The following is a 13,303-nucleotide window of genomic DNA, read 5'->3' as shown; positions in this document are numbered from 1 at the left end:
CATTTTATATTGCAGGAATTATTCACTTTACAAAGAAAACATAATAATAATGATAATAATGATAATCATGACAGATTATCAAGCGCGAATCACAGTAACCTATGCTCTCCTCGCTTTACATATTTACTATGAATAAAAACATACTATTTAAACATCAAATGCATAATTATACATTCTATTTCTAGGTAAATAACGTAACAATAAACTTACACCATTGGATAATCTCAACTCACACACACACACACACACACACACACACACACACACACACACACACACACACACACACACACACACACACACACACACACACACACACACACACACACACAAAGGTCATGTGTGAGCAACAAAACACTCATCACTGCCACTGCCACCGCCAGTCAAGTACACACTCAAGCTGGAAAATGAAGTAAAAAGAAATGCAACAAATCTCCAAGTACCAGCCAGAATATATCGCACATGTCCAACACAGCCAGTTTCTGTTCCAGATGTGATGAAAGTTGTGGTAAGTAATGATGAAAAGTTTCTTCGCTAAAATCAGTGTCAATTTTGGTCTCATTGTTGTGGTTGGTACAACAGTTTAAAGATAAATTATTCTTAATTCACTTTACTTATTTTAGTCATACATATAGATCTATGTATATATTATATATGTGACCCTCCACCACGAAATGAGTCGCATGTCACCTCGCGCGGTTCTGCGCTAGGCTTAATATAAGTCCGGGGAGTGTCTGGTAACAGTGTGAGGGTCACTTTAGTCACAGGCTTATAACTCAAACAGTTTTTGCTCTTTTTTAAAACGGTTTTCACCACTGGATAGAGCATACAAATCTCTTTAGGAAAATGTATAAATATGAAAATCATGCAAAGGTGACATGCGACTCATCCCGTGGTGGAGGGTATATACAAATATAATCAGTGGGTGCTTGTTTAAATTCAGGCGAATTTGATTTCCATTTAGACAATGACTGATGACAAGACTATTATTTGAAAACGTTTGATTTCAAACAAAGCTGGTTTCCTGGGCATGTTACTTTTTTAATAGATTAATAGTATACTGTCCGTGGCACAACAGCAATAAACAGGTTTTCAGTCTTTGATTGGGCAGTTCTGACGGTGGAAATACATTTTAGGGTCCCGGCTTTATGGGTGGTTGTTTCAGGGGTAAACCTTTAAACTAGTTATATACATGTATAATATGTTCTTCAGTCTATTGATATTCTGTTGTTTATTGGACTTGTATTTTTGTTCCATTCTCCCAGCTGCAGAACAGTTGTACACCAGGCAAAAGATGCTGTCAACAGACTTTGGTTGCAGTCTTTGTACAGTACTTAGCATTCTTGGTCGAGGAGGTAAGTGTCTGCACTCCTTAAGGTCTATCTTGTCAATGGAACCCACCTTTAAAAACCCTAGTTTTAATTTTTTTTTAAATGTCTGTAAGCAAAAAGGTGCAACATGAAAATATATAACTATTTAGACCTGATTTTTTATTTTGTTTATTTTTGTAACAGTGCTTTTTATCAGTGAACATCAGTCTTAAATGGTTTACATGGTTTCATATAGCCATCATTATCAATGTGTTATTTCATCAAAACAAATTTAAGCGACCATGGTATTACTCTTTTGAAGATCAACTCTGTCCCTCGTTTTTGTTTGTTTTGCTCACTTGCTTTTCTCACTTTGTTCTGCATGTAAAGAATAATAATAGCTGGTAGCTTTATGGTCTGGCTTCTAGACGTGTATTCCCATTGTACAGTTTTCAACAAGATGAATTATAGGTTCACTTTTGTTTGTTCAACTTCAAGACCTCCATATACTGTGCAACCTGGTTCAAGAACTTCACGAGGATCATGGATAGCAGTAACCCAAAACAGCTATATGGGCACAGAGGTTCAATGCTTGGTGAGTGAACAGATGCATCAAACTAACTTAATAACCCATAATAAAAACAATTGTCAAAAGCTCTTCTTTTCTTGTTCTACATGGGGTAATATTTTGTTAGTCTTTGTGTTTTTCTGATCAATCCCAGAAAAAAAAGAATCAGCTTTTATTGTATCCCTTTTATGTTTTATGTTTTATGTGTGTCGTCCTATACAATTGTTGTTATAATCGTTTACAGGCAGACAGGGTGTGCCGAAGAAAAATTTCCATTTTTATGTAATATTTTAATGGACAATAAAGTGCTGTTATTGTTATTGTTATTGTTATTTAGAATGACTTCACTGTATACACATTGTTGTTACTTGTTACTTCTTTGTCCAGGGTTCAGTAAATACTAGCTTACAGTTTTGACAGCCTCGATAATTAAATCAACTACTGTAAACTGAACGTTTAGTCATACTCACAGCGCAATTAATTTGACTTTCAGTTTTACTTGTGGGTTCCTTTGACAGTTGAGTGTGTTTTAGCAAGTGTGCAACTATGAAAATTTCTACCTCCCTCAGCTCAAACTTATGTTTTTCTTTCAATTGTTTTTAGAAGTTCTGTTGAGTTCTGTTATTTTTTCTCATTTGTCAAAAGGGCAACCAAGACCTGGTCAGGTTAAAGTGGAAGAAACTCAGGGATCTAACTGCAGCTGTGACCTGCAGAGACACTGCAGATCATCACAGCAGGGAATTACTTGACAGAAACGACTGTTTCTCAATATTTCTACATAGATCCCTGCAGGATTTGTTGTCACGCAGTAAATTTAAAACAAGCAAAACCTTTTTTTCCCAAATGACATAATAAGGTACTCATGGATCACAAGCTTTTGTGAGTCACAGCTAGAGACATCTCTTAATGGCTCTTTTGTTTATTGTTGTTAAGGAAATTATGTTTGCTCTTCTGAAGCTGTCTACAAGCAAAAATTAACCCAAGTAAGAAAACTTCTTGATTTGAATTTTGTAAAAACCAAACAAATAACACGTGCGTACTTTAATTTCTGAGACCTTTATTTTGTTTGTTTTCTGAATGATATTCTATAGGAAACCAGGGAGAAATGTTTGAGATTTATGGTTGCTGTTAATGAAATTGTAGATAATATGTGAGGTTCAAATGGAAAAGTAAATGAGGAGGGATGATAGACTGACATGCCAAGGGAGACAATTGGACCATTCAGGTGCTACCTAATCAACTTGCTTATGGATTTACTATGCATGAAATGGCGGCTGTAATGTGTTAATGTAATTTTTGGACTGGATGGGTTGGGTTTTCCGGAAGGTTTATCATCTTTATTATTAAAGATAATAGAACTATCAAGATAAGTTTTGTGTGAATATGTGTTTGTCTGTTCACTTAAAAGACCGTTGGGTCGAAATATCTTTGAATGTATTGTTTTGTCAATAACAAATGTTCCAACAACCTACCTTTCTTGGTTTTTTTATTCTTATCTTTATTATTGTTTATATTTGAATAGGGAAGGATTAAGTCACTATCGTTTTTCTTTTTTTTAACATGGTTTTATTTCTTTTGAGTACATTATATGACATGACAACAACATCAGACATCAACATCAAATAACATCAGACATACAAGACTATGCTATATGCATCTAAAAAAAAACCACAAAAACAGGAAGGCACAATAAAACGTACAATTACATAGTACAATACAATACAATAAAATAAAATGTACAATTACACAAAACTTCTTGGATAATGATTCCCCCAAAATTGAAACTCATTCGAATGATCGAATTTCATGTCTTTTATATGCTGATGATTTAGTTATTTTTTCATCTACAAAGAAAGGCCTACAGCGGAAACTAGATTACTTATATGAGTATTGCCAAAAATGGGGATTACAGATAAACAGAGACAAAACCAAAGTAATAGTATTTTCAAAAATACATCCAAAGGTGCCAATATATTTTCATTGTGGAGAAGACATTATTCAAACAGCTGAAGATTATAAATATTTGGGAGTTGTACTACATAAAAACGGCAATCTAAATAGAGCACAAGATCATCTGAGCAAACAAGCAAACAAAGCACTTCATGCTTTACGTCGAACGTTCTGTAAAACTGATATCAACATAAAAGTTATGTTACAATTGTATGATAGTCTGATTTCACCAATATCAACATATGGTGCAGAAATCTGGTTTCCACACCAGATTAATACAAATGAACTATTAGATTTATCAAAAATGTTTAAAGAATGCACGACTTGTAAATATCAACATGAAAAAGTTCATTCAAAATTCTGTAAACAAATTCTTACAGTTCGTGTCATCCTAGAAATTAAAAAATGAAAACATCAGAAATATTTTTCTACATAAATCATATTTATGCATACAATATACATGTACTAGCATCTTCACCCTCCAGTAGATGCTCTTGACAGAGTCGGTTGTTGTCATAGCATTCACATAGCAATGCCTTGCAAGTTTACATGCTTTCAGAAGGCAATGCTCATCTCCTTTTCTTAGCTGCTTTCCCCCTCTCTGACCCTGAATAATAATGATAATAAATCACTTTTCTATAGCTCACGCTCTGATAACAGCTACCAGCACTTTTACCGAGAAAAAGACCCTTAATTTTGTTTTTATTGTACACATTACACAACCACCTGTTTTGAGCTGGTTAAACTACACAGCGCTCAAACTAGTATCACCTCGCGCCCCCTAATTGGCGTAGAGGCGCGTCGCTTGGGTGGTGGATGGGGGAGCCTTCTCTACTAACTTCTGAGAGAAGGTCACATCACTCTCGATGCCGTGAACCTAATTAGGATATTTTTCTTGTCTCTTCTCTATTTTTGCCTCCCCTAAGCCCTTTCACTTACCTTTTCTAACCCATAAAATTCTCCAGGCAGGTTTCATGGTATTAGGCCATTTTGATAGTCTCAGATTTGCTTAGTCTTTTAAATCCATATCTGTGAGAATCTGCTGTATTTGTTGTATTAACATGCAAACTAGTTGTTGTTTAAATACTTTTTTGAAAATAAAAGTTGAAATTTTTTATAATGTGTTTATTTATGTGCGTGTGAATGGTGGCGATCGTCAAAATACGGACGGATGAATTTACTTTTGCCACAGCATCACTAAACAAAGAACTAAATTCCAACACACACATGCACAAGTATCAATGCTGTGGTGGTTGAGAGTGCCAGAACACATTGAAATGATTGTTTTTCAACAACAATCGATATCCATAACACAAATTCTAACTTATACTAGCTCCGCAAAAAAAATGTATGGGGATTCGGATCTGTCCGTCCGCATAGCGATATCAAGAGCATCGAAACTAATTGTGATTTCACAGTCCTGACAAAAACACAAGTTTACCTAATTTTGTATACTGTAAATACAAGTTTGTGCACCCTTGAAGTGAGTTATAATGTTGCCGAGGTCAATTTGCCCTTGATCGAGGCACGGTGACCCGAGTTTCAAAGTTGCGATCCTGTCCGTCTAAACAATGTAACGATCGCCACATTTTTCTTTTCATTCAAAAACTAACCGTTTGGGGAGGAAGTGACCTCACGTTGTTTTACGTTGACGCTCGCGCTCGACAGAAAAAGACCGCAACAGTTTTTCAGTTAAAAAAATCGCAAAGTAATTACATTTTCTGAGGTTTTCTAGTGTCCGTCTAGTAACAATCGCCACTCTAGCGATCGCCACTGAGTGTTAAAGTCACATTTAACTCCATTTTCGACTGTTTTAAGAAACTATTTTGACGCTCAATCGTCACGTTTCAGTGTCGAAACACGTACTGTGCATTTGCAATCAGCCGGTGTGTCCAAACTGAAATGCGAGTGATGCCTCGATTTGTGGCGATCGCTCACGTGGTTGACGGACAGAAATACCTTCTTTGGGGGTAGGGGAACAGTTACTCCTCCATACAATAATGGTGTTTACAAATGATTGCAAACTTGTCTCTTTATAAACTGTTCAGACATGTCTTCTCTTCAATAATTTTCAGTTTTTCTCGGTTTGTTAATCAGGAGCACCCTGCAGTAAATGTTTCATCTGTGACAATGCTCGAAATGTTGACGTAATTCCAATGCCCATATCCTTCTCTTGTTACCTCATCTAGCCAAAACCATTGAAGATAGAAAGACATTTATTGAACAAACTAGATGCACAACACCAGTCTTAACACGTTTTGGTCTTACATGTATATGAAAATATTGATGGCCATGGAATGGTTTGAAAAAAAAGACGGTTTTTTCCTTCAAAACGGTCTAGGTCTGCCGGAAGTCGTATTTTTTCAAACCATTCATTTGAGAATCAATATTTTGATGTACATACAAGAACAAAACTTGTTAAGAATGATGTGGGGCATATTTTTTGTTCAATAAATGTCTTTCTATCTTCAACGGTTTTGGCTATATGAGCTATATGCATGCATAGGATGACCGTATTGCTTTTTTTGCGTTTTCAGGGTATGCCGCTTTGCGCCTGGTTTTTAGATATAAATAAGGACCAGGACTATAAAAAATTTACTGTTTTTAGTTGTAACAAACTCACTTTGTTGGAAAAACATGTCCTTTGAATTGTGTGCCAACATTTATTTTGTAGAATTTGAGTGTGTAAATAGTAAATTGCTGAACACAATACTGTGAAACCTGCCTCCACCTTTTTTCCCAAAATATTGTGAATCCTGAGTTTGTCATGTGTGATCAGGGGATGAGTGGCTGACACATTTATTCTCAGGGCGTATCTTGTATGGTTTTGATGGCTTCAAGTAGATAAAAAGAAAGTGTTTTGGCTAGGTTACACACTGGTTACACTTATATAACATGTTCACCTGCTTAAAAGAGAAGAGGCACCATGGTGCCACGACTGTGATAAGTTTTACTGTGATAATAATGTTACTGTGATACATTGACTTTGTTTTTTGAAATTGGTTTAATTTAAATTTGTGTAATGTTAAACTTGTGGGGTCCTGATTTGGCCTATATGGTCCGCTGGACCCAAAAAGCAACAGCTAATAAATAAATAAATAAACTAGTATCAGGTACACTGAGTGAGAGTCGATCCCACAAAGGGTCAGCGTTATAGGCTAGCACACTAACCACTACGCCTATCCGCCCAATGGTGTTTGGCTAAGGTGAAAAAAGGCCAGCTAGGCTTAGCGATCAAATGGTCATTCTAGCTTTGTTTGGCTTTATAGCTCTGAAAATAAATAAGTAATTTGTATGGAAGTTGGAGCAAACATGATAAATATGTCTTAAGTTCAAGCTAAATTTCAGTTGAAACAGTCACGAAAAGTCCAAAATATTAGGGAGGGAGGTGCATTCAAGTCGCACTCAGCTGCTCATAACTCCCACGGGTAACCGGCAGGGGTACAGGTGGCATAAGTCATAAAATAGTTTACACCAATCAGACTAGTAAAATCAAACATACAATCAAACGTATGATGGACAGACTGGCTCCTTTTGATAATGTAACTGAATTTTTTCTGTTTGTCATTTAGTGTCCTTCACAATTTTGGATGTTGAGTATTTATAATTGTATGTGTTTCAATCTTTATTTGCTTTATGATTGCATCTGCCAGACAAATAACATTGTGAGGACATTTCAGTATGGTTAATTTCAGTCGACTTGAATGTGACCAGAATGCACTTGCAAAGCTGCCTTGTGTGAGAGTGTTGGTCTGAAAGATGCTGGTGTAAATGCAGCAGAACTCCAAAAGTGTACATGCGGCATTAAGTTCAACATTCAGATTTACATGTTGGACTGAGAACCGGTGCTTTCAACGTGGTATGCTGCCGTGTATTGGCAGAAGGCAGTAAGTCCAAATTTGGTCAAAATAAGATTATCGTATCATATTGCATAGAAAACAAAGGGGCATCTTCTGTCAAAATGTCTAAGTTGTGCGATCAATTATTATTAATTTTTTAAAGAAGTAAGTCCACTTAAACACTGTGTGTGTGTGTGTATGTGTAGAGCGATTCAGAGAAAACAAATTTAATCAAAGGAAAAAAATGGCAAATGGATGCAAGTCCATGGACTTCTTGGTTTTTACATTTAGTCAAGTTTTGACTGAATGTTTTAACATAGACGGGGAATCGAGACGAGGGAGTGGTGTATGTATGTGTGTGTGTGTGTGTGTGTGTGTGTGTGTGTGTGTGTGTGTGTGTGTGTGTGTGTGTGTTTGTGTGTCTGTATATGTAGAGCGATACAGAGAAAACTATTGGACCGATCTTCATGAAACTCCACATGAAAGTTCCTGGTTTTTTGTTCTCCATTTTTTCGTTATTTCATTTTGTCGATAAATGTCTTTGATGACGTTATTTCTGGCTTTTTGTGAAAGTTGAGGCAGCACTGTCACGCCTTCATTTTTTAAGCAAATTGGTTGACATTTTGGTCAAGTAATCTTCGACAAAGCCCGGACTTTGGTATTGCATTTCAGCTTGGATGCTTAAAAACTAATTAATGAGTTTGTTCATTAAAGTTGTCATTATAATCGATTTTTCGCAAACAGATGTGAAATTGATTGCATCGCATTCCACATCTTCTCCTGAATTCAAAAATATATAGATATGTCATGTTTACTCTAAAAATGTGCTCAGAATGAAAGAATATAGGTTCAGTAAGTACTACGGACGCGTGCTTCGCGGCGGCGACCGTGACCGGTCTATGTCTTCGGTATGGTTAGCCGAGACTATCTGAATGTAGTCTCGGCGATGATAGGTTTGTGGTGTAAATCTTGACTATACATGTTTTTATATCGCTTCACGCGACTTGTTAGCCTTGCACTGGACTTACTTCCTTGCCAGCATCATTACGTGAATGCATGTTTCATTGCTCTCTGTTCTTGCAATGTATCACTTGAAAACCTTTGTCTGGTTCGAGAAATTGAACACCTTATTGTCAAATCTTGCCTCCTATTTCTTTTAAAAAGTAAGAGAGAGAGAGAGAGAGAGAGAGAGAGAGAGAGAGAGAGAGAGAGAGAGAGAGAGAGAGAGAGACGGTTTGACGGTTTGATAGTTTAATGTCTTTAGCTAATTAAAGCCTTATCGACAATTGGTAATACACACTCTTAGAAATGAACGTATTTACATGAAATAATGAAAATGAACATTTTTACATGAAATATCTACAGACATTCTCTAGCAAGGTACCCATGCCAGGTAAAAATTACTTCACAGTTCCGCTCAAAGTCAATGATCTTTTCTATACATCGCGGATTTACCAGCAACATTTGTCTCGCAGAGTTAGCCCATGTAGATAGTAGCTACTTTGATGACAGTCAGAAGCGACACGCGTGCATCATCGATCTCTTGGTAATACTGTAATGTCTGTTTTGCACAGGTCGCCAGGTATGAATGTTACTGAGAACTGCCTTTTCTTTATCTAGCAGGTATCTTTCATCCTGCTTGAAAAACAAGTACACGATGGCATGTTTTCCATGGTCTTTCTCAACTAGTGCACAATCCAAGATCAAAACAATGTCATCAGACTCAAGGAGGAGATGCTTCTTGCCATGTCGCGAGTCTAACGCTACTTTCCTGAAAGAATTGTTTCTGTCGGAGTCCTTCAGTCTGCGTTGTAGGGACCTGTCTCTGTTGCTAGCTACAGTTTCTTTGATGGTGTGCAGATCATATCCGGAATGTTCAGCCAACGACAGAAATTGTTCGTCTTTACTTTCCTCACTTTCCGAACACACCGTGTCACACTCGTGGTTTCAAGGTCAGGAATGTTGATGTCCTTGCTCCTATTGTCGTGGTCACGCGTTTCACGTGCAGATGGAGAAGGGGGTGTGTCGCTCTGCTGCGTTACACTTTCTTGATCGTGAAGGCCTACTTCATCGGCGGATTCAACAGTTGCTTTTGAGAATGGTGGCGAAAAAAAAGGTTCTAGTGAAAATAAACTTGCCTCTTTCTCCGCAACGTGACGTGTTTCATGTCGCTGCTGGGCTCGTTTGTGGTTCCGTCGAAGCTGGCTAGGAGGTTTCCGTCTGTACGAGTTGACTGTGTGCTGTTGTTGTTGGTCGCCATTTTGGGGTGGGCTGGTTGAAGACAGTCGGATAACAATGGTAGTGTTTTCATTTTCAGCGATGCATTTGCACGACGTCAGTGTGTTCTCTGCCAGCCGGACGCCGAATAGGTTGTCCAAAGCTGTTGGGAAGCCAACAACTGGAGACATGGTGGAATAGAAGCAGAAAAACTTTCAAACAAGCGAGAGCTTTCCAATTCCTTCCTGTCGGCAGCAGGTCTCGCGAGCGAGGGCGAGAGAGAGAGAGAGAGAGAGAGAGAGAACGAACGAATGGTTTACTGCGTAGGCCGTTGGCCCATTGCAAAACGGGAACAGTGGGCTTGGGAAATAAACAAAAAAATCGGGGGGAAAACACAATAGTTGGAAAGTCCGACTGTTGGAATAACGCGTCACGAATACCGTATCGATCGCGGTTAGGCTTTTCTCGAAACGTCTTTTTGTACACTTGATCATTCATGCGACCGACAGTAAGTTCATCAACCAAGCGTGGTCCTGATTGCAGCAGCGATGATGAGAAGGTCTTGCGTCAGCCTTTCCTTGATGTCCACCAGTTGGTCAGGCTGGAGGGGAGGCTCCTTGTGAAAGACAGTTCCAAGCCCTCAACTACGTCTGTGTCCACAGCTTGCTACGACTGCAGTGCTCGATATGCCAGTGAGTCACTGCCTGACATGAGGAGTCATACACGAGGATCAAGTCATCTGACTTAAAATACAGCATGTCCTCGTTTCTGGAATCAGGGACGACTTTCGTCAAGCAGTTATTACGACCGTGGTAACGGAGCAGTGTTTGTTTTGGTTTGTCAAAAACCTCACCAACTTTGTTCCCGAGTGTCTGCACACAGTGACCACAATTGTCAGCTGTATGTTCCGCTTCACTGAGGCTTGTTGGGTCTTTATACTTTGCGACTGGTGAAAACACAAAGCCTTCTTTTGGTCTTGGAAAACTTACACCTCTAGAAAACCTGACACTTGTACACGCATCGTCTTTGCAAGCCACATCATGTAGTTCAGTGTTGTTGTCACAGCTGACCAGTTTACCCACATTCACTGCCATCCAGTGACACACTGCTCGGATAAAGCGCTCCACGTATTTCACGTGTAGGCAACAGCGATATGTCGTGCCGTGCAGCAGTGTACGAGCTTGTGTCAAAGTTTCCAAACAACATGTCAGGCCTTCCACTCTCAGAAGTTGAAACTACTGACACTAAATTGCCATTGCTCTCCGCACTTGACTGAACATTCATATTCACATTCAATTCCGAACTTGCCTGTTTCATGTTTGTCTGATGTTTTTCTTCTCTGTGTGCTGCACGCTGCTCTGCCCTCTGTCTGTCTCTTCTGATTTGACACGGAGCTTTCTTTCTAAACACAGTAGTGTGTCCGCCATTGTTGTTTTGCTGTGGTGTTGTCAGTCAAAGTATAACCACGGTTGACTTCCCCTCCGATTTAATCTTCCATGAAGAAAGTTCATTTTTCCCAAACAGGGCGTCGAGTGATGCTCTAAGAGCAGCTGGTAGTCCAGTTACTTCCATTTTGCAAGTAGGAATTGACATTTTGAGCGACAAATCTCAGAGCAGAAAATTAATCGACGGCCTCGTCACGTGAGGAGAAGAGAGAGAGAGAGAGAGAGAGACACAGAGAGCGAGAGAGGCAGACAGACATACAGACAAGCAGACAAAAAAAGGATGAGAGAGATCTAGAGAGAGAGAGAGAGAGAGAGAGAGATTGATTGATTAAACTTTATTACAGAAGGATGGAGATTTTAGGCATTGCCAAGTCTTACAATCTGTCCTTGCAAACAAAGACGAGAACAAAACAACACATGAAAAGAGTATATGGACACTACGAATTTGACGAAACATACATATGGTAATAAGTAACATTCAAAAGCAAATCAAAAGTTATAGATTAACTAAATAAAAACTATGAAGTATAAAGATAGCAAAAGTAACAATGATAATAGCAATGAAGGCAATGATGATGATTTCATGGTAATAAGATTAATAACAATAAAATAATAATAATGATAATAATAACACTAATAATAATGATAATAATGAGTGCAAAGTTACGTTCAATAAGAACATGAGGTCCTGAATAAAAACAACAACAGCAAGCAAACAAATAGCAAGTCAAGTGTAGAAAAACAACAATAATAAAAAGAGAATCGTATCCCGTATCTTTTTCCATGCATAAATTGCATACACGCATGCTAATATACATGTGAAGCTATAAGATAACGTTTATGTATTGATTAAATTAGGGTGGTTTAAGATATCGGAATAAACCAATTTACGAATTGCCACAATGTTACAATGTCACTTTGAATCAGACTTCGAACAAATGTCTGTGTGTTTGTTTTTTAAAGGCCTTGACTGATGGAATATGTTTAAGTACAGTTGGAAGCGAATTCCATACTGGAGATCCGGAGAATGCAAGACTAGACTTGTACAAATCTACTCGAGGGCGAGGTGGAATGAATTTACTGGAACCATACCTGTTGGTTGCCCTTTGAAATAGTGACTGAATGTGCTCAGGGACTTCTTTGTTTGTAACTCTAAACATGAACAATGCTTTATTCAGTTTAAGCTGCTGGTTTAACGGAAGGAGGTCGAGCAGTTTTAGTTTCTTGTCAGTAGTGACTGATGAGTTAGGTACCATCAGTTTAGCTGCACGACGATGGAGAGAATTTAGTTTCATCATGTGGACATCACTACAGTTGTCCCACAACGTGGAAGCATAATTTAACTTAGATGTGACAAAATATGTGCATGGTAAAACAATTTTAGAACTGAAGTGTCAACATAATATCGTAGCTGCGAGAACAAAAACATGTTTCTCGATAACGTTTTGTTCATATTGTTTAAGTGACATTTCCAGTTAAGAGAGCGAGAGAGAGAGAGAGAGAGAGAGAGAGAGAGAGAGAGAGAGAGAGAGAGAGAGAGACTATGCCTCAAAACATGTGAAAGCATCAAACGAATTAAGTTTTTAATAAACATGAAATAAATCGAATTGCTCGTGTTTTTGTACGAACAACAGCTGTGATTTCATAAAAGCGATGTTGCGCAATAAGGAGTCAGTCAGGCATTGCTGCATGAACATCAACATCTGCGGCTTAGCAATCGACAACGAAAAAGGAAAACTACTGAAACAGCTTTTTGAAATTATGGAAGTGTAGCTAGGTTATGATAGCCCCAGCCAACACAACAATGAACAGCTTGTACTTACCTCCGAAGGCACATACGTGTATATATATGTCTTTGGGATATTTTCTCTTATGCATTTATTTTTTTTTGCTGGGCACAAGTCACGCTGTGTAGACACTCGGAGAGACCAATTAATGAAAAATACTGACAACTCTGGGCAAAAGAGATAGGGG

General features: G+C 38.2%; 2 protein-coding genes across 4 annotated transcripts in view; both read left to right on the top strand.

Moving 5' to 3' along the window:
- Positions 1-13,303, top strand: part of LOC138961664 (uncharacterized) — a 32,933-nt gene that overhangs the window by 10,140 nt on the left and 9,490 nt on the right. The window lies entirely within an intron of this gene.
- Positions 299-5,010, top strand: LOC138961665 (uncharacterized). Its single transcript, XM_070333341.1, has 4 exons — positions 299-508; positions 1,266-1,355; positions 1,809-1,905; positions 2,524-5,010. The coding sequence occupies exons 1-4, from the start codon at positions 497-499 to the stop codon at positions 2,625-2,627; spliced, it is 303 nt and encodes a 100-aa protein (XP_070189442.1). The 5' UTR covers positions 299-496; the 3' UTR covers positions 2,628-5,010.

The sequence above is a fragment of the Littorina saxatilis genome, linkage group LG3 (assembly GCF_037325665.1).
Source record: "Littorina saxatilis isolate snail1 linkage group LG3, US_GU_Lsax_2.0, whole genome shotgun sequence".
In the NCBI taxonomy this organism is placed as follows: Eukaryota; Metazoa; Mollusca; class Gastropoda; order Littorinimorpha; family Littorinidae; genus Littorina; species Littorina saxatilis.
The sequence above is the reverse complement of the archived record's forward strand: the minus strand, read 5'-3'. Positions and strand labels throughout refer to the sequence as shown.

What these genes read in the sequence shown, in the direction of transcription:
- LOC138961665 (XM_070333341.1), top strand. An exon ending in TAGCATTCTTGGTCGAGGAG is followed by an intron (nt 1,356 to 1,808) that starts GTAAGTGTCTGC and finishes TTCAACTTCAAG; the next exon opens with ACCTCCATATACTGTGCAAC. An exon ending in GCACAGAGGTTCAATGCTTG is followed by an intron (nt 1,906 to 2,523) that starts GTGAGTGAACAG and finishes ATTTGTCAAAAG; the next exon opens with GGCAACCAAGACCTGGTCAG.